Source organism: Lolium perenne, chromosome 1, assembly GCF_019359855.2.
Source record: "Lolium perenne isolate Kyuss_39 chromosome 1, Kyuss_2.0, whole genome shotgun sequence".
Classification (NCBI taxonomy): Eukaryota; Viridiplantae; Streptophyta; class Magnoliopsida; order Poales; family Poaceae; genus Lolium; species Lolium perenne.
The window spans coordinates 174807138-174829000 of NC_067244.2; the positions used below are offsets into that span (position 1 = coordinate 174807138).

At 44.9% G+C, this 21863-nt stretch overlaps 1 protein-coding gene across 1 annotated transcript; it reads right to left on the minus strand.

The window, feature by feature from the left end:
* Positions 1–17738: 17738 nt before the first annotated feature.
* LOC127313330 (GDSL esterase/lipase At1g71691) lies at positions 17739–21352 on the minus strand. The gene is made up of 4 exons (XM_051343869.2): positions 20890–21352; positions 18662–19035; positions 18326–18575; positions 17739–18218 (listed from the first exon to the last, which is right to left on the minus strand). The coding sequence occupies exons 1-4, from the start codon at positions 21224–21226 to the stop codon at positions 17992–17994; spliced, it is 1188 nt and encodes a 395-aa protein (XP_051199829.1). The 5' UTR covers positions 21227–21352; the 3' UTR covers positions 17739–17991.
* Between the last annotated feature and the right edge of the window lie 511 nt (positions 21353–21863).

The window sequence follows — 21863 nt, forward strand, 5'->3', positions numbered from 1 at the left end:
ACTGCTCAGCGAAATCTGCCACAGCATCGACTGTGGCATAAATCGGCTGCAGCAAGGAAGAAGGAAGATTCAGTCGATGAAAAGAGAAAATTAGCAAAACAAGGCAATATAAAAACTTACGTGGCCGCGAGAAGCCAACGGAGCAGGGGGATCACCGGGAGGAATAACCTTCGACACCGGAATCTTCTCTACAGCCGTCCTGATAGGAGGCGTTGACTTGGCAGGAGAAGGATCTGACTCCTTAACCGATGTTGCTCTCTCAGAGACTAACTTGGCCCTTTTCGCGAGGGGAACATCATCGTCATCAGAGCTACTTAAGTATAGTGCACAGTTAGCATGCATGTTGACGAGAAATAAATCAAGAAAAAGAGTATAAATGCTCACAGGTCCAGATCATCTTCGTCCACGAAGAAACTTGTTAAACTCTTCTTAACAGGAGAAGGCGGAGGAGTTCCAACGGCATCATTATCTTGGTCACTGGGACTAGATTCAGCCGTCGTGATGAAATCGTCATCTATCTGCAAGCGGTGCCTGCTCCTGGTAAAAGCGGCGTCTTCGGCAGTGTTGCCCTCTTGAACATCGCTGTCCTCGAGGACCTGCTGGGCACCTTCAGTTCCTTCAGAATCATCGTCGTCATCCTCCGGTTCCACACCACTTTCCGGTGAAGGGGGATAGCATCGGACGACGACTGGGGTCTATCAAAAAGAGTAAAGAAGATTGTAAAAAACAACGAAGCAAAAAGAAATGAAAGCATGCGAGGAGCAGTAAGATTACCTCGGATGGGAGGTGGTCGAAATCGTAAGGAGGGCGAGCCGATGTCAGGACGATAGTGTCCTTCGTACTGAGGCATGTTAGGCGACGAACCTCGTCCCGGAGCTCATCTGCCGATAGGTAGGCAGAGTTGATCCTTGACTTGTCGCCTTTGCCAATATAAAGCCATAACTGGTGAGGGCGGGACATCAGCGGCTGCACCCGACGTTGTAGGAACACTGAAACTACTTCAGTGCCGCGCATCGTCAGGCCTCCTGCATTCTTCAAAGTGACTATTGATACGCGTACAGCACGCGTCCGTTGGGAACCCCAAGAGGAAGGTGTGATGCGTACAGCGGCAAGTTTTCCCTCAGTATGAAACCAAGGTTTATCGAACCAGTAGGAGCCAAGAAGCACGTTGAAGGTTGATGGCGGCGAGATGTAGTGCGGCGCAACACCAGGGATTCCGGCGCCAACGTGGAACCTGCACAACACAAACCAAGTACTTTGCCCCAACGAAACAGTGAGGTTGTCAATCTCACCGGCTTGCTGTAACAAAGGATTAGATGTATAGTGTGGATGATGATTGTTTGCAGAAAACAGTAGAACAAGTATTGCAGTAGATTGTATTTCAGTATAGAGAATTGGACCGGGGTCCACAGTTCACTAGAGGTGTCTCTCCCATAAGATAAACAGCATGTTGGGTGAACAAATTACAGTTGGGCAATTGACAAATAGAGAGGGCATGACCATGCACATACATATTATGATGAGTATAGTGAGATTTAATTGGGCATTGCGACAAAGTACATAGACCGCTATCCAGCATGCATCTATGCCTAAAAAGTCCACCTTCAGGTTATCATCCGAACCCCTTCCAGTATTAAGTTGCTAACAACAGACAATTGCATTAAGTATTGCGCGTAATGTAATCAATAACTACATCCTCGGACATAGCATCAATGTTTTATCCCTAGTGGCAACATCACATCCATAATCTTAGAGGTTTCTCTCACTCCCCCAGATTCACGGAGACATGAACCCACTATCGAGCATAAATACTCCCTCTTGGAGTTACTAGCATCAACTTGGTCAGAGCATCTACTAATAACGGAGAGCATGCAAGATCATAAACAACACATAGATATAAATTGATAATCAACATAACATAGTATTCTCTATTCATCGGATCCCAACAAACACAACATATAGAATTACAGATAGATGATCTTGATCATGTTCGGCAGCTCACAAGACCCGACAATTAAGCACAATGGGGAGAAGACAACCATCTAGCTACTGCTATGGACCCATAGTCCAGGGGTAGACTACTCACACATCACTCCGGAGGCGACCATGGCGCCGTAGAGTCCTCCGGGAGATGATTCCCTCTCAGCGAAGGTGCGGAGGCAATCTCCTGAATCCCCCGAGATGGGATTGGCGGCGGCGGCGTCTGCGGAAGGTTTTCCGTATCGTGGCTCTCGATGCGGGGTTTCGCGACGAAGGCTATTTGTAGGCGGAAGGGTAGGTCGGGGGCGTCGCGAGGGCCCAGGAGACAGGTCGGCGCGGCCAAGGGTGGGGCCGCGCCGCCTGCCCTCCTGGCCACCTCGTGGCCCCACTTCCCGTTGACTCTTCGGTCTTACGGAAGCTTCGTGGCAAAATAGGACCCTGGGCGTTGATTTCGTCCAATTCCAAGAATATTTCCTTACTAGGATTTCTGAAACCAAAAAATGAGAAAACAAGAATCGGCACTTCGGCATCTTGTTAATAGGTTAGTTCCAGAAAATGCACAAATATGACATAAAGTGTGCATAAAACATGTAGATATCATCAATAATGTGGCATGGAACATAAGAAATTATCGATACGTCGGAGACGTATCAGCATCCCCAAGCTTAGTTTGCTCGTCCGAAGCGAGTAAACGATAAACAAAGATAATTTCTGGAGTGACATGACATCATAACCTTGATCATACTATTGTAAGCATATGTAGTGAATGCAGCGATCAAAACAATGTAAATGACATGAGTAAACAAATGAATCATAAAGCAAGGACTTTTCATGAATAGTACTTCAAGACAAGCATCAATAAGTCTTGCATAAGTGTTAACTCATAAAGCAATAATTCATAGTAAAGGTATTGAAGCAACACAAAGGAAGATGAAGTTTCAGCGGTTGCTTTCAACTTATAACATGTATATCTCATGGATATTGTCAACATAGAGTAATATAACAAGTGCAATATGCAAGTATGTAGGAATCAATGCACAGTTCACACAAGTGTTTGCTTCTTGAGGTGGAGAGAGATAGGTGAACTGACTCAACAATAAAAGTAAAAGAATGGTCCTTCAAAGAGGAAAGCATCGATTGCTATATTTGTGCTAGAGCTTTGATTTTGAAAACAAGAAACAATTTTGTCAACGGTAGTAATAAAGCATATGTGTTATGTAAATTATATCTTACAAGTTGCAAGCCTCATGCATAGTATACTAATAGTGCCCGCACCTTGTCCTAATTAGCTCGGATTACCTGGATTATCATCGCAATGCACATGTTTTAACCAAGTGTCACAAAGGGGTACCTCTATGCCGCATGTACAAAGGTCTAAGGAGAAAGCTCGCATCGGATTTCTCGCTATTGATTATTCTCAACTTAGACATCCATACCGGGACAACATAGACAACAAATAATGGACTCCTCTTTAATGCATAAGCATGTAGCAACAATTAATTTTCTCATATGAGATTGAGGATATATGTCCAAAACTGAAACTTCCACCATGGATCATGGCTTTAGTTAGCGGCCCAATGTTCTTCTCTAACATTATGCAATGCTCTAACCATTCTAGCGGTAAATCTCTCTTACTTCAGACAAGACGAACATGCATAGCAACTCACATGATATTCTACAAAGAGTAGTTGATGGCGTCCCCAGGAACATGGTTATCGCACAACAAGCAACTTAATAAGAGATAAAGTGCATAAGTACATATTCAATACCACAATAGTTTTTAGGCTATTTGTCCCATGAGCTATATATTGCAAAGGTAGAGGATAGAAATTTTAAAGGTAGCACTCAAGCAATTTACTTTGGAATGGCGGATAAATACCATGTAGTAGGTAGGTTTGGTGGACACAAATGGCATAGTGGTTGGCTCAAGGATTTTGGATGCATGAGAAGTATTCCCTCTCGATACAAGGTTTAGGCTAGCAAGGCTATTTGAAACAAACACAAGGATGAACCGGTGCAGCAAAACTCACATAAAAGACATATTGAAAACATTATAAGACTCTACACCGTCTTCCTTGTTGTTCAAAGTCAATACTAGAAATTATCTAGACTTTAGAGAGACCAAATATGCAAACCAAATTTTAGCATGCTCTATGTATTTCTTCATTAATAGGTGCAAAGTATATGATGCAAGAGCTTAAACATGAGCACAACAATTGCCAAGTATCACATTATCCAAGACATTATAGCAAATTACTACATGTATCATTTTCCAATTCCAACCATATAACAATTTAACGAAGAAGAAACTTCGCCATGAATATTATGAGTAAAGCCTAAGGACATATTTGTCCATATGCAACAGCGGAGCGTGTCTCTCTCCCACACAATGAATGCTAGGATCCATTTTATTCAAACAAAACAAAAACAAAAACAAACCGACGCTCCAAGCAAAGCACATAAGATGTGATGGAATAAAAATATAGTTTCAGGGGAGGAACCTGATAATGTTGTCGATGAAGAAGGGGATGCCTTGGGCATACCCAAGCTTAGACGCTTGAGTCTTCTTGATATATGCAGGGGTGAACCACCGGGGCATCCCCAAGCTTAGAGCTTTCACTCTCCTTGATCATGTTGTATCATCTCCCTCTCTTGATCCTTGAAAACTTCCTCCACACCAAACTCAAAACAACTCATTAGAGGGTTAGTGCACAATCAAAATATACATGTTCAGAGGTGACATAATCATTCTTAACACTTCTGGACATTGCACAAAGCTACTGAAAGTCAATGGAATCGAAATATCCATCGAACATAACAAAACAGGCAATGCGAAATAAAAGGCAGAATCTGTCAAAACAGAATAGTTCGTAATGACGAATTTTATTGAGGCACCAGACTTGCTCAAATGAAAATGCTCAAATTGAATGAAAGTTGCGTACATATCTGAGGATCACTCACGTAAATTGGCATAATTTTCTGAGTTACCTACAGAGAATTTTGCCCAGATTCGTGACAGCAAATAAATAGGTTTCTGCGCAGTAATCCAAATCTAGTATGAACCTTACTATCAACGACTTTATTTGGCACAACAAAACACAAAACTAAGATAAGGAGAGGTTGCTACAGTAGTAAACAACTTCCAAGACTCAAAATAAAAACAAAGTACTGTAGTAAAAACATGGGTTGTCTCCCATAAGCGCTTTTCTTTAACGCCTTTCTTTGGGCCTTGAGAAAGTGTGTATCAAGTATTATCGAGAGACGAAGTGTCAACATCATAATTAGTTCTAATAATAGAATCAAAAGGTAACTTCATTCTCTTTCTAGGGAAGTGTTCCATACCTTTCTTGAGAGGAAATTGATATTTAATATTACCTTCCTTCATATCAATGATAGCACCAACAGTTCGAAGAAAAGGTCTTCCCAATATAATGGGACAAGATGCATTGCATTCAATATCCAAGACAACAAAATCAACAGGGACAAGGTTATTGTTAACGGTAATGCGAACATTATCAACTTTCCCCAAAGGTTTCTTTGTAGAATGATCAGCAAGATTAACATCCAAATAACAATTTTTCAATGGTGGCAAGTCAAGCATATTATAGATTTTCTTAGGCATAACAGAAATACTTGCACCAAGATCACATAAAGCATTACAATCAAAGTCATTGACCTTCATCTTAATGATGGGCTCCCAACCATCCTCGAGCTTTCTAGGAATAGAAGCTTCGCGTTCTAATTTCTCTTCTCTAGCTTTTATGAGAGCATTTGTAATATGTTTCGTGAAAGCCAAATTTATAGCACTAGCATTAGGACTCTTAGCAAGTTTTTGTAAGAACTTTATAACTTCAGAGATGTGGCAATCATCAAAATTCAAACCATTATAATCTAAAGCAATGGGATCATCATCCCCAATGTTGGAAAAAATTTCATGACTTTATCACCATAGAGTTTAAGCAGTTTTAGCGCTAAAGGGCGGTTTTTCGCGCTTTGCATTTGAAGTGGAAACATTGCTAACACCAATTCTTTTATTATTATTAGTAGGAGGTGCAGCAACTTGTGTAGCATTAGCATTACTAGTGGTGGTAATAGTCCAAACTTTAGCTATATTATCTTCTTTTTCATTTTCTTCTCTTTCCCATCTAGCACGCAATTCGGCCATCAATCTTATATTCTCATTAATTCTAACTTGGATGGCATTTGCTGTAGTAACAATTTTATTATGATGATTTTCATTAGGCATAACTTTCGATTTCAAAAGATCAACATCAGCAACAAGACTATCGACTTTAGAAGCAAGTATATCAATTTTCCCAAGCTTTTCTTCAACAGATTTGTTAAAAGCAGTTTGTGTACTAATAAATTCTTTAAGCATGGCTTCAAGTCCAGGGGGTGAATTCCTATTATTGTTGTAAGAATTCCCATAATAATTACCATAGCCGTTGCCATTATTATAAGGATATGGCATATAGTTGTTACTAGAATTGTTCTGGTAAGCATTGTTGTTGAAATTATTATTTTTAATGAAGTTTACATCAACATGTTCTTCTTGAGCAACCAATGAAGCTAACGGAACATTATTAGGATCAACATTAGTCCTATCGTTCACAAGCATAGACATAATAGCATCAATCTTATCACTCAAGGAAGAGGTTTCTTCGACAGAATTTACCTTCTTACCTTGTGGAGCTCTTTCCGTGTGCCATTCAGAGTAGTTGATCATCATATTATCAAGAAGCTTTGTCGCCTCGCCAAGAGTGATGGACATAAAGGTACCTCCAGCAGCTGAATCCAATAGGTTCCACGAAGAAAAATTCAGTCCTGCATAAAAGGTTTGGATGATCATCCAAGTAGTCAGTCCATGGGTTGGGCAATTTTTAACCAAAGATTTCATTCTTTCCCATGCTTGTGCAACATGCTCGGTATCCAATTGTTTAAAATTCATTATGCTACTCCTCAAAGATATAATTTTAGCAGGGGGATAATATCTACCAATAAAAGCATCCTTGCATTTAGTCCATGAATCAATACTATTCTTAGGCAGAGATAGCAACCAATCTTTAGCTCTTCCTCTTAATGAGAAAGGGAACAATTTTAATTTTATAATGTCACCATCTACATCTTTATACTTTTGCATTTCACAAAGTTCAACAAAATTATTGAGATGGGCAGCAGCATCATCAGAACTAACACCAGAAAATTGCTCTCGCATAACAAGATTTAGTAAAGCAGGTTTAATTTCAAAGAATTCTCTTGTAGTAGCGAGTGGAGCAATAGGTGTGCATAAGAAATCATTATTATTTGTGGTTGTGAAGTCACACAACTTAGTATTTTCAGGAGTACCCATTTTAGCAACAGTAAATAAAGCAAACTAGATAAAGTAAATGCAAGTAACTAATTTTTTTGTGTTTTTGATATAGCAAACAAGATAACAAAGAAAGTAAAACTAGCAACTATTTTTTTTGGTATTTTGATTTAGTGCAGCAAACAAAGTAGTAAATAAAACTAAGCAAGACAAAAACAAAGTAAAGAGATTGGGATGTGGAGACTCCCCTTGCAGCGTGTCTTGATCTCCCCGGCAACGGCGCCAGAAAAAGAGCTTGATACGCGTACAGCACGCGTCCGTTGGGAACCCCAAGAGGAAGGTGTGATGCATACAGCGGCAAGTTTTCCCTCAGTATGAAACCAAGGTTTATCGAACCAGTAGGAGCCAAGAAGCACGTTGAAGGTTGATGGCGGCGAGATGTAGTGCGGCGCAACACCAGGGATTCCGGCGCCAACGTGGAACCTGCACAACACAAACCAAATACTTTGCCCCAACGAAACAGTGAGGTTGTCAATCTCACCGGCTTGCTGTAACAAAGGATTAGATGTATAGTGTGGATGATGATTGTTTGCAGAAAACAGTAGAACAAGTATTGCAGTAGATTGTATTTCAGTATAGAGAATTGGACCGGGGTCCACAGTTCACTAGAGGTGTCTCTCCCATAAGATAAACAACATGTTGGGTGAACAAATTACAGTTGGGCAATTGACAAATAGAGAGGGCATGACCATGCACATACATATTATGATGAGTATAGTGAGATTTAATTGGGCATTACGACAAAGTACATAGACCGCTATCCAGCATGCATCTATGCCTAAAAAGTCCACCTTCAGGTTATCATCCGAACCCCTTCCAGTATTAAGTTGCTAACAACAGACAATTGCATTAAGTATTGCGCGTAATGTAATCAATAACTACATCCTCGGACATAGCATCAATGTTTTATCCCTAGTGGCAACAGCACATCCATAATCTTAGAGGTTTCTCTCACTCCCCCAGATTCACGGAGACATGAACCCACTATCGAGCATAAATACTCCCTCTTGGAGTTACTAGCATCAACTTGGCCAGAGCATCTACTAATAACAGAGAGCATGCAAGATCATAAACAACACATAGATATAAATTGATAATCAACATAACATAGTATTCTCTATTCATCGGATCCCAACAAACACAACATATAGAATTACAGATAGATGATCTTGATCATGTTCGGCAGCTCACAAGACCCGACAATTAAGCACAATGGGGAGAAGACAACCATCTAGCTACTGCTATGGACCCATAGTCCAGGGGTAGACTACTCACACATCACTCCGGAGGCGACCATGGCGGCGTAGAGTCCTCCGGGAGATGATTCCCCTCTCCGGCAGGGTGCCGGAGGCGATCTCCTGAATCCCCCGAGATGGGATTGGCGGCGGCGGCGTCTCTGGAAGGTTTTCCGTATCGTGGCTCTCGGTACTGGGGGTTTCGCGACGAAGGCTATTTGTAGGCGGAAGGGTAGGTCAGGGGGCGTCGCGAGGGGCCCAGGAGACAGGTCGGCGTGGCCAAGGGTGGGGCTGTGCCGCCTACCCTCCTGGCCACCTCGTGGCCCCACTTCGTTGACTCTTCGGTCTTCTGGAAGCTTCGTGGCAAAATAGGACCCTGGGCGTTGATTTCGTCCAATTCCGAGAATATTTCCTTACTAGGATTTCTGAAACCAAAAACAGCAACTGGCACTTCGGCATCTTGTTAATAGGTTAGTTCCAGAAAATGCACAAATATGACATAAAGTGTGCATAAAACATGTAGATATCATCAATAATGTGGCATGGAACATAAGAAATTATCGATACGTCGGAGACGTATCAACTATCTGCTCAAACAGTTCATCGGCTGTCGCCTTTTCTTCGGGAGAAAGGGCGTTTTGCCAAGACTTCTTCTTATGAGCTATCAAGACATCGTCAAAGGGAGGGAGATTTGAACGCCGCCCAGAAACGGCAGGATCCCGCAGGTAGAACCACTTGTTGCGCCAGCCCTGGACGGATTCCTTCATTGGATAGTCGAAGTAGTCGACCTCCTTCCTGACGACGAAGCCAACGCCACCAACGACGGGGGGGCCATTACTGTCGTTGTGACGCTTCACATAGAAGATCTTCCTCCAAAGACCCCAGTGAGGCTCAATGCCGAGGAAGGCCTCGCAGACGGTGATGAAAATGGAGAGGTGGAGGATGGAATTTGGGGTCAGCTGCCAGAGCTGAATCCCATAAAAGAAAAGAAGGGAACGAAGGAACTCGTGGGCCAGAAGAGAGAGGCCACGAAACAGGAAAGCAGCAAACATGATAGTGAAGCCCTTCGGGGGCTTTGGGCGAGAAACCGAACCTGGGAGATGAATGTCTTCCTCAGATGCGGAGATGAAGCCGAGAGAGCGAAGTTTGCTGATGTCGCGGTTGGAAATGGCGGAGGCGCTCCAATCGCGGCTAACTTTGGCCGCCTCCGAAGTACTGCCGCTCTTCTTCTTGCCCATGGTGAACGGAGCTTCTGATGAAGAGGCAGAGGAACAGGGAGGCTTGAGGGAGAAGATGAGCAGTAAACGGGGTAAAAGATAAAAATGAGAAGAGGCCCCCTATTTATCCTGTAAAAATTTGTGCCCAATCGTGGCCATAACTCCACAAAGCGTCGTGGGGGGTGGAACAGATCTGACTGTACACGTGGAGCTTGAAGAAGGAGTGGAACCGGCGGCCCATTATTCCCACGTTGTGCGAAAATCGAGGAGACGCCTCGATCGCCATGCGTGCATTGGTCAAGCCCTAAAAACTGCCCGCGCAGAACTAGGGTGGGCCCATCAGGTCAAGTCCTGTCAATCAGCCCACAGCAGTTACACGTCAATAGTGACGTCATAAAAAAAACACCTTGAGGCATTCGAAGGAAAAATGAAAAGTTATCGGATGAAGGACTTGAGTCTATGCCCGGCTGCAGACATCCGTACCTAGACTCGGGGGCTACTCCCATCGGGAGCGCTGACGCGCACCCGATAAATTGAAGACTCGACAGAATGAGCAGTCGAAGGAAAAAGGGGATTGAAGAAATATTGTTTGAATAGCTCGAGTTTGCACTCGGTTACAAGCACTCGCACCCAGACTTGAGGGATACTCCCATCGGGAGCGCGCGACGCGTACCCGATAGAAGTTTTTTGCACTCAGGATCATGCCCCGGGACTTGATTCTGTGTAGGGTAACGTTGTTTTGCCACCGGCAGTTAACCAACAAAAGTTGGGCACGTTACTCATTATCCCTTGCATAAAGAAAATATATCGGATGACCTATGAAGACCTGCGGAAAACTTCGGCAGAGGAAAATATTCGAGTGGTACAACTTGAGTCTACGCACGGATTGCAAGCATCCGTACCTAAACTCGGGGGCTACTCCCATCGGGAGCGCTGACGCGCACCCGATAGAAGAAGATGAAGCAGATTCAAGATGAACAAAGGCAATGAAGGAGAAGAACATCAGGAGAAGACATGTTTTAGTCTCTACCCGAACTATCTTCGGCTAGACACTCGGGGGCTACTGACGTGGGCACTACCCTTCGGGTAACCGACATGGCCCTATCCTGTACTGACTAATTGGAGGCCCATGAAGACACCTGGAGGCGAGATGGGCCACTAGGACGGTGCACCAGAAGGTTCCTTGACGGGCAAGACAAGGAAGCAGCCGAACAAGGAAAGATCGGATCTAAAAACTATTGTAAATCTAGTCGTATTCGGTTAAGCCTCTTGAGACCTGGCCTCCTATATAAAGGCCAGGAGAGGGGCTGTCGAGGGACACGATCAATCTTAGCAATCTTAGCCAGAAAAAGCTTAGAGCTAGGTCACCTTAGCAATAGCCATCTCGACGAGATCTCAGCCGAACTATTCGGCACCCCATTGTAACCCATTATCATCATAATCAAGAACAGACAGGCAGGACGTAAGGGTTTTACCTCATCGAGGGCCCCAAACCTGGGTAAATCGCTCTCCCCGCTTGTCTGTGAACCGATGTCTCGTGTCAGCTTGCAGAATTCCATCAAACCTAAGCCCCTATCGGAGGGCATTGGCGAGGAGTACCCTCGACAGACGATCTAGTACATAGTGTGTTGAAAATTTGAGAAACAATGGCTGAGTCTGCGGCAGATCTGGTCGAGTTTCATGTTGACCGGCACTACCGGCGTCCCCACAGCGGCTCTGCCGCTGGGCCGGCACTACCGCCCCCTTCTCACCGGCACTGTCGGTTGGGCCGACACTGCCGCCCATACCACACCGGCACTGCCGGCCTTGCTGATGCCAGATCTTCGCCAGCCTCCTCTATTGTATCTCGAACATTTCATTCACCTTGCACTACTTGTCATATTTTCTCTGTTTTAGTGTCCTTATCATCTGCTCCTTCTATCCCTTGCTTTCTCAGGTGGAGGTGGTTCTCGTAGTTCGTTCTCGGGAAAAAGGGGTATCCCTACTGATTTTGAAGCTGAGCTCTTACCGGTAAAGAAAGCATCTCGTCGGGAGAAGGGTGTGGCTGCTACTGCTGCTGAACCTCGAGGTAACATCATCCGAAGGCTACGAGGCATGCCTGTTAGGAAATGGCCTGATCATGAGTATGCTCGGCTGCGTCAGACAAACATCTACACCACACCCAAGACCGACAATTGTTCTGAGCTGTTCCAGACTAAGTATCAAGAGAAGACTTATGAAGATCTCTATGCTAATTCCACCTATCGAGTTGCTCCTACGCATCATATCAAATTTTCTCACATGGATAAACACGCCCAATACTTTGCAGAAGCTCGAGGGATTTGTGAGAAATTTGGTCTTATTCTGCTGATGGAGTTTCAACATCCTTTCTGTGTTGATGTGATTGGGCAATTCTTTGCCACAGTCTATGTTGATAATGATGATGCCAAGACTTTGGCTTGGATGACAGAGGGCCGCATGTTACATGGAACTTGGGACCAATTTGCAGCGTGTATTGGTTATCCAGTGCTCCCTGACAATGAAGCAGGACATTTAGGGCTCACAACACTCCCAAGCCCATTTAGAAGGCTCTCCTTGCTTATCTCTATCTTGAAGGAGAAGTGGTGTATGGATCACAGAAATTTCTTCGCCCGGTGTATGACATCCTTCTCCGCATTTACCGAGAAGTCCTAAATCCCAAGGTTGGTTGCGTTGATCAGATCTATGGGTACCTTGGAAATCTGATGTATCTCTCTCACCTGCACCGTGACTCCGGCCACTAGCTTGATGTGATGGAGTTTCTGTGGAATGGGTTTTGGGCATGCATCATGTCTCGCAAGTCTCCTGTGTTTGCTCCATACTTCATGTGCCTCATTTGATCTCGCTGGGACAATGCTGGTTTTGGCAAAATCACAGATGATGTTATTCTTCTACCTCACACATCCAAGGACCTCAAGGTCAAGACTCATCCCAATCCGCCTCGTCTTCCCAGTGCTGAGGATTCTGCTGAAGAAGACTCTGATATGGAGTATGTTCCCCATGCTGACAGTGGTTGGTTTGCTCGCATTGAGGCCAAGTTGGCCAAGATGTTCTGTCTTAAGTCTGACATCAATAGGCGTCAGTATCAAGCTCATAAGGGAAGAAAGATGGACAGGAGGAACACAAAGCTTATTATGCGCAAGTTGGACATTCCTGTTGAGAGTGGATCTGAGGAGGTCATTACTCCTGAAGAAGAATGGATCTCCAAGCATGGGAATGTCTCTGAGTTTGAGCAGCTGGGTTACCTTGTCCTTCTCGCCGGCGGTGCTCCCCGAGTATTGATGCCTCTGAGCCTGCAGATTCTGAAGATGGCGAAGAGACGGAGGAATCCTCCGATGATGTGTGAGCTTCCATGGGACGGTGTAGCATCGCTTCTTTTCTCCTTTTTGGTGTCTTGATGCCAAAGGGGGAGAAGAAGGTCTAGTAGGACTTGAACGGGATTTGCTAGGGTTGAGGGCACAAGCATTTGCTTTTTATCATTCCGTTAAAGCTTGTGTCCTCCGTTTATCTTTTATGCTTATGTTGAACCTTATCATGTGTTTGATGTTGTTTAAAACTCTGTTCTATGTGTGGTGGCAAGACCATTTAGTGTGTGACTTATTGCTATGGTTTTCGGTATTCAATATGGTTGAGATTAGTGTCATGAAATGGTATGATCATCGTATATATCTCAACTTCTCTATGGATTTATCTCAAATTGATACATGATATGATTATGGGACTCTTGTTCGAGATTTTACACCATTGAGGATTACATTATGGAAGGGTATGATCTTCACATCTCAACTTTTATTATCTTTCATAAATTACCTGTCATATTGGTCTTATAAGCATTGTGTTCACTTCCTTGAAAAGTTTAAGTTGCTATATACCTAATGTGTGCATCTATATTCAAGCACAAAATTCTTGTATGCACACATCTAGGGGGAGTTTCTCTCTTATGTCAAACACAATGCAATTCTTGCTCTATACTTTGCGAAATCCCGGTATTGTCATCAAACACCAAAAAGGGGGAGATTGAAAGAACATTTCATGATCTCTGAGATGTTGTGTGTTTGTTGACAACACCAGTGACAATTTAACTGTGTGCTAAGTGAATTACAGATTTAGAAAAAGATACCACAGGTAAATCTCGACCCACTCAAAAAGGAAGAAAAGAAGAAGCTGAAGCTTTTCCCTAGCCGGCATTCACGGTGGATGCACCTCGGCACTGCCGGCGACTCAAGCCCGACACTGCTGGCCTGCCTGTCGACCAACTGAATCAGAATTTTGGTCGGCACTACCGGCGTCTCAAGGCCGGCACTGCCGGCAATACCTCTCCAGCGAGCAGAAAAGTGGGTGGGGGTATAAACATAACCCTTCCCCTACCTTGGAAGGTTGCTCAAACCCTAAGATCTTCCTCCACCATTGCCGAGCCACCAAGAACACCAAAATAGTCGGATCTGCTCCCTCAACCACCCAAATCACTTGTGCTTTGGAGAAACGAAGGAGAAGACCCCGATCTACATCCTCACCGAAGCGTTTTTCATTTCCCCCTCATATGCTTGAGGGCCCCTGCTAGTGTTCCTCTTTGGATCCCTAGTTGTTGTTGTTGATGTATTCTTGTTGATTTGTTGTGTTGTTACAGATTTGGGAGCCTCCAATTTGGTTGTGGATGTGTGCCCCAAGAACCTTGTAAAGTCCCGGTTTCCGCCTCGAGGAAATCCCTTAGTGGAAGTGGGCTAGGCCTTCGTGGCGTTGCTCACAGGAGACCTGAGTGAAGCCTTCGTGGCTGTTGGTCTGGCTTTCGTAGCGACAACACTCCTCCGAACGTAGACGTACCTTCTTGCAAAGGAAGGGAACTACGGGAATCAACTCCGTGTCTCCGCATGCTCCACTCTGGATTACCTATATCCTTTATCTCTCTCTATATATTGCGTAGCTATATCTTACTTAGTCGTTGACCTTGTCATATAGGTAAATTCACTTATTTGCATATCTAGAGAATTTACCTTTGTATCAAGCCTAAATTGAAAAAGAACTAAAAATTGGTTAGCACCTATTCAACCCCCCCCCCCCCCTCTAGGTGCGGCATACGATCCTTTCAAAGGTGTGATGGGACACACAAAAAATCATCAAGCCTGACCAAAATTGTGACATGCCATACAAAAACACCATCATAAGAAACAACAAGCATATGCCAAACCAAACCGGGATATAAATTCCCTCGTAAGCCAAATATTATCTTCTCCTTAATTTTTTTTTACGTTGTAGAATAGTCTGGAATCACAACCATATGATATATAAGAACAACACTCGTGATAAGGGCACACATTTCATCTTGCAAACACCAAATGATTTCAACAAAGTCACGTCGACCAAAATAAAATTGTTGTTCCCACAAGAGTAAGAGAACAAATAGCATTTGTAACACCACGTAACCACGATCCAAAAGTATGTGACATGGGGCAGGGATGATTGATATTAAAAGCACAATAGATGGAACACCAGACTACTCGAACCATATGATGGTTGAAGAACAAATGTTGTATATAGTTTACTGTTGAAAACAAAGGCTATAACATGTATCCCCATGCTAATCTAGTTTAGACAAGTTAACTTTAGTGATATGACCACCACTTTCTAATAACAAATTAACACCTTAATGTTGAGCACCGCTTTAAGTATCAATAACCATTTTAAAAAGAACATAACTTGGTAGTCAACTAAACAAGACCACATGTCCACATACTACTATGTCAAAAATACCACATTACATGGGTACCATCTAAATACAACCACTTTGTTGAGCATTTGGAACTTAATTTCAGGATTATATGCCAATCATTTGTGTTGATTAGTGAGAGTTTGGCAGAATTTGACATATAATAATGTATTATTCCTAAAACAGAGGCAATGGAAGCATGTTTATTTCAGAAAAAAGTATAAATAAAATATATCTTGTAAAATATCCCACCATCGAAGTACTTATCTTCCCAAAAACTAGTGTCCTCAGTCTTTATCATTCTCAGCTTAGACTACCACTTGTCTTCGAAAAAAAACAATGTTCTCAATCCTCACCATTCTCAACTTAAACGATTCAAACTAAGAAAAAGACACTTCTACATAAGCAAGACCCCTTTAAAGTGAATCCCTCATTTTAGCCTAAGCGGAAGATAATGGTTGATCATTCATGTTACAAAGAAAAGATCGCTATATAATATCATATGTTAGTAACTTAAAATTCCATTTCCAAGGAGGGATTAGTTTTTTTTAATACATGTACAAGTGTGCCCCGACCCCTCCCGGTCCTTAGACATATAAAGAATACCTCGCTTCCTCAAAATAGGCTTTTGCCCCGTTGTATAATAAAGCAGCCACCATGATCATACAAGAGTTCACAATCAAGAAAGCGTTGGGGAAACAACAAAAACATACCCCACAAGAAAAAGAAACAGATATTGTAGCCCACTGAGAACGAGGATGTTAGTGGCATAACGATCAATCGAGATGGCATCAAGTCACCATTGCATCCTCCGAACATGACCCACGACCATGCTTTATGAACCACGGATCTCTGAGTCCAAGGCAACACCTTCAAGAAGTTAAGTGACGTAACCATGACGTTGTTGCCCACATCAGCAAGCTGAATCTAGGTTTTCCCGTACGAATGAATGACTATGCACGCATGTGCTGCCACGTCGGTACCGGCCACGCCAACAGAGATTTCTCCTGATCCCCAACCCACGGCCCCATATGATCCTAGCCTAGAGGCCAACTACCATGCCTAGCTCTCGCGCCCATGCACGGACATGGAAGGCGCATCAACAGTAGGACGACGAGCACGCCGGTCGTGGCAGCCGTGGAGCTCGGGTCCACACACCTGCAAAGCACTACCAAACCTAGGCCCGTCTAGCCCGCATGCTTGTGGCTGCCGCTGCCGACCCGTAGTTACCCACCCACCCCCGTACCCGCCCAACTCAGAATCACACTTCAACATGATGGGCAGCCATAACTAGCCAACCGACGACCGATAATGCCACCAACATACTCCTGCCACCAAGTCCCGCTCGAACCACCACCACGCTGGACAGACCACCAACACCGCCCTAAGCCACCATCCCCTCGGGTGAGCTGACACATCGAGATCTTGGCCCGCCTGGCATAGATCCGGCCCACAGTGCCAACCCAGTGAGAAGCTTCATCGCTAGCTGCCAAGCACCTTCGCTCGCCCCGCCGAGCATAATGGGAGCCGCCGAGGGCACGTTGACGGTGGCGCCAAGAACCACCATGCCAAGACTTGTGCCATTCGCTCCATAAACCACCAAGAAAGAAGGACATTGCGAGCGACACCCCGCCACTGCCTTCGGGTGCACAGGCTTCGCCCGATGGTGTCCTCCGGGCGGCGGGGAGGGGGTGAGGGCGAGAGGGTGGCTATAGGCAAGGGTTTAGGTCGTGTCTCGATGTCTTGTGTCACCCTGAGACATAATCTCGCTCTTTTCCTTTACCCGGTCAATAATACCCGTCTTAGCCCGTCTATATTTGTGTTTATGTTAAATCTGTAGTTGTTAAAATGGACCCTCATGCACATCCCTTTAAGAATTTTAAAAATGGACATCATAAAAATGGAGAGGCTGCTTAATAATAAGAGTTAAGCGTCCACCGTATGCCACCATTAGAGCTCTCCAGGTACTTAGTATTTTCTCAAATCTGTCTTCTCTGAATTTAAAATGAAAGGAGTCTAGACCACACCCAAAAAAAAACTTGAGCACATGATTCCTCTTGGCCGTGCCTAAACAATATAATTGTCTTCTGCAAAATCACTCTTTGGTGTATAAGGACTTGTTCGAATACCCTTAATATTAGTTTCAGTTCAGGACTTTCTCAAGACCACAACTCTATCAAGGTCAGACAATCCATCGTTGCCATGGCACGACGAGAGGAGCTCACAATTAACTTATCATTAGAACGACGAAAGCCACAACGGTGGATCGATCTCTATTACAGGTACTACGCGTACTACCGGTCCACCACTACACACTCATATCATCGATGGATCAAAAACAACTGAACAGACGATGAAACACACGGTTCTCCAGATCCAAGCTGGACACACTCACAGAACACGACGTAGCTAGCTAAGCTAGTTCCTCTTGAAAAGTAAGAAACTCCGGCGGCGTCACGTCCGGCCCCCCTACGGCTGCCAGGCGGCGAGCTGCTGGATGTTCATGGGGTAGACGAGGTCGGTGCCGCCGGAGTAGGCGGCCTTGCCGAGGAGCACGTTGACTCTGTCCGTGGGGTGGAAGGCGTCCCAGAAGATGTAGGTGCTCCGGTTCGGGCACGGCCGCAGCAAGGGCAGGCAGGTGATCATCCCGCGGTTCCTCCCGAGCCCGCAGCACCCGCGGTCCACCACGCTGAACCCTGCATATATGCATGCTCGCACAAGCCACTGGCCGTCAGTTAACACTTCGACAGGTTGCAGATACTACTGTATATGCAGATCAGCAGCAGAGTTTAACAGTACGCACCGTAGTTAAATGGGTTCCTGAGGATCTCGGAGATCATCTCAAAGTTGTCGATGTAGATGAACCTGGCGCGCGGGAGGTTGACGTTGAGGGTGTTCACCATGCCCTTCACCTTGCTGTTGAAGGGGGCGATGAGCTCGTCCACGTCCGGCGAGCACATGTTCGTCGGGCTCCTGGCGCGCATGTTGGGGATGCACGCCATCGAACCTACCCCGGCGATCACGAACCGCCTAGCCCCCAGATTGTACAGGCTCTGCCCATTTTTTGTTTTCAGAGACGCAAAAGAATCAGAAGCCTGCATTGCATCGGGTGTCAACTGTCAAGAGCTCGCTAGCTTACGGTGAGCTGCTTGGTGTACTGCTGCACGAGGAGCGTGGAGTACTGGTCGCCGTTGTACTGGTTGCGGGTGTTGTAGTTGGGCATCAGGTAGTTGTTGAGGTAGTCGTTGCTGCCCATGCCCACGTAGAAGATGCTGCGGCCCAGCGAGGAGGACAGCTTCCCGGCGCCGATCTTCCCCTTGATCTGGTTCAGCGTCGTCTGGAAGTTCTTGATCTGCTGGTTGAACGGGATGCGACCCACAAAGTTCTGCCCCGTGTTGTCCAAGATCCCAGCGGCGGCCGACGCGTAGTTCACACCCTGGAGGGCGCCGGGGCCGCTGTCGGCGTCGGAGGCCTCGGTGTTGGACGGCAGCAGGGGCAGCCCGAGAAGCTCAGCTGCGTCCATGCACAACAAGAGCTTGAGTTAATCAATGAAGCTGTTCTGATCAATTCTGTACTCCAGCTAACTTAGATTTGTTGGGGTTGATTCTGTACTGTAAACCAAAGATTTTACAACGCAGTTAGTTGTAACCCTATTTTGTGGTGAATTGTTGGCGGGGACACACCTCGACCGTATGCAGCAGGCATTTAATTACCACCTTACATATTTAGGAGCCCTGGCTAGGATCACATGGAAACATTGACGCCACCCTAGCCAGTGGGTACCATACACGTTTTGACTACTAGCTGAATTCATCGCATCATGTGCACTGTATGTGTTGATCAATTGCAAGGCATTATGATCCCCGGTGAAAATTGAGTACCGCCGTGCTACACTATTTCCTACTAGTACAGGTGTGGAGTCCCTCATCTCCCAATCTCTACACCAAGGAATGCTCTCTCTACGCCCCGGTGTTGGCGTTGTAGATCGAGTTATATGTAGCTCGTCATTTTAAAATACTGAAAATGGCATTTGAAATATGAAAAAATACAAGGAAATCTAGATGTAGGTAATGATATATTTTATAAACGTGCAAAGCTCCATCTCAAAATATCTTATATTGCAGCTGTGCAAAAATAAAAAAAGTGGAAATCTGAAATAGTGAACAATACAACTTTTAAAACCTCTAAAAAAAACGTCGTACATGTAGCTGGAGCTACATTTGTAATGTAGTTTCCGTCTCTCTACACCAACAATCTGGAGTACACCTACTCTCTTTCTCTATCTACTCCTACAGTCTCTCTCTCATTCACTTGAATGTGCACATGGAGGAGGCCGGTCAGTAGTTATTACCACGCTGCAACAGTACTGGTAGTACAAGCAATGCTACTATTACAATGCTACTATTACAGTATCTCAGTGCTTATGTACTCCTAGATTAATTATATAGCTAGATTGATCTAATCAATTTAGATTTGTTTGCAATGGACTATGCACTATGCATGCTTTGCTTGGATTCCAAATGAAAGATGTGAGAAAGGGACTAAACAGTACATGCACGGATAGCTTCTTCAAGTAAAACGAGGAGGAGCTGGCTGGCCTAACGATGGGGGGGGGGGGGGGGACTCCTTCATACTAGTCAATAATTGTTGACTGAGTATATATGCTCTAGATCTAGAAACCCTGAGAAAGGTACCGATATTTCCATCAAACAATATCCAGTTCCTCAAACCAACTGCAAAAGTTGATTAATGTTTCTATGGATTTTGCATGCATAGTACGTTAACAACTTGCATACATAGATTCTAAAACAAGCAGTAATGAGTTCAATTTAATAGTATGGTCACCACATAAAACCAATCTGGCTAGTGATAACGACTTCTCTATAATTTAAAGAACATTCTTCCAGGAACAGATAGACTAAACACATCTGTATACAAAAAGACTAAAAAATACATCAGTATTCCTATTTTTATTGTATGCAAGTCGAACATGGGAAGGACCGAAAACCCAACCTAGCCTGTTGTACCATACCAGTATGGCAGTACCACACGTTAGATCACGGGTTTCCTGAAGCCCTAGCTTCATTGCATTATTTGCCATATGACAAGCTCATCTTAGGATGTACTAAAATTAGCAAATTGTGCTCAGAAGAAGCACACTTCCTGCCTGCTGATTTGCTACTTCTGTTAGAAACAAAAATAGTTCCATTTGTATGGGTTTCAAATCATATTTTATGCAAATAGCAAAGCCTTTTATGGTTTTGTTCTCTGGTGAGAGGAAATTACTTGTAGCTAGCTCTCAAGCAACCAAGAAACACTAGCTAGCAGAGAGAGATGCAGAGGAGAGCATGCTGCATAGCTACGCACCTATGGTGTCGACCATGGTGTAGCCGTTGGAGAAGCGGCCGGTGGGCCCGCCGGCGAAGTCGATGCCGTAGGGCAGGTAGTTGGCCTTGGCGAACGAGTTGAGGTCGTTGTTGTTGCCGTTGTCCGTCAGGGAGTCCCCGAACACGAACATGGCCGGCACCGACGGTCCCCCGCCCGTCGTCGTCGCCCCGCTCCCGCCGGTGTCGCCGGGCCCCGTCGGGAGCGTGAAGTTCCATGGCGCGCGCGGGAACAGCGGCCGGGGGAACACCTGAGCCGTTGCGCCGCCGCATGCGAGGAGCACCAGAAGGAGCACCGTCGTCGCCGTGGAGGATGCCATGGCTTGTAGAGCTTGGCTGGCTGGCTAGCTACCTAGGTGTGGCAGGAGTGTGCAGTGTGGGAGAAGGAGCGCAGCTAGCGTCGTATATAGAGGGAGAGCGAAGGGGAGAGGGTTTTGGGATGGTTGGTGGGTGGATGAGGGAAAGAGTAAATGCGGCTCCTGCCATTGCATGCTGCCATCCATGGAGATGGAGGAGTAAATGGGGCGCTGTTGGGGCGCGTGCTCGCGACTACGCGAGGGGGACGGTGGTGGCAGCACAAAACTGTTAAGAATAGTTAGCTTTACATCTAGGCTAAGTAGTAAGTTAGCTTTCTTATTAGGCTAACTATTAGCAGTTAGAATAACGGGCTCCCCTAGCTAGCGAATGATTGCTAGGGAGAGAATGAGCGATCGGTTTCTAACCAACTTTTTTTTTCCATTTTTGGCAAAATTTGGACTGTAGTGGAGGCTATTGAGGAAAAGTTCTGCATGCATGTAGAAACAGACGAATCTGCTGATGTCAGCGGAATATTTTCCAAATTTCCGAATTCAAAATGTTTTAACTTTCATACGACAACTCCAAATTAAGATCCGCTTTCACCAATAAATCCGTCTCGACGAGATCTTCAAAACTAGCACCCATGTTGATATGTTTCGA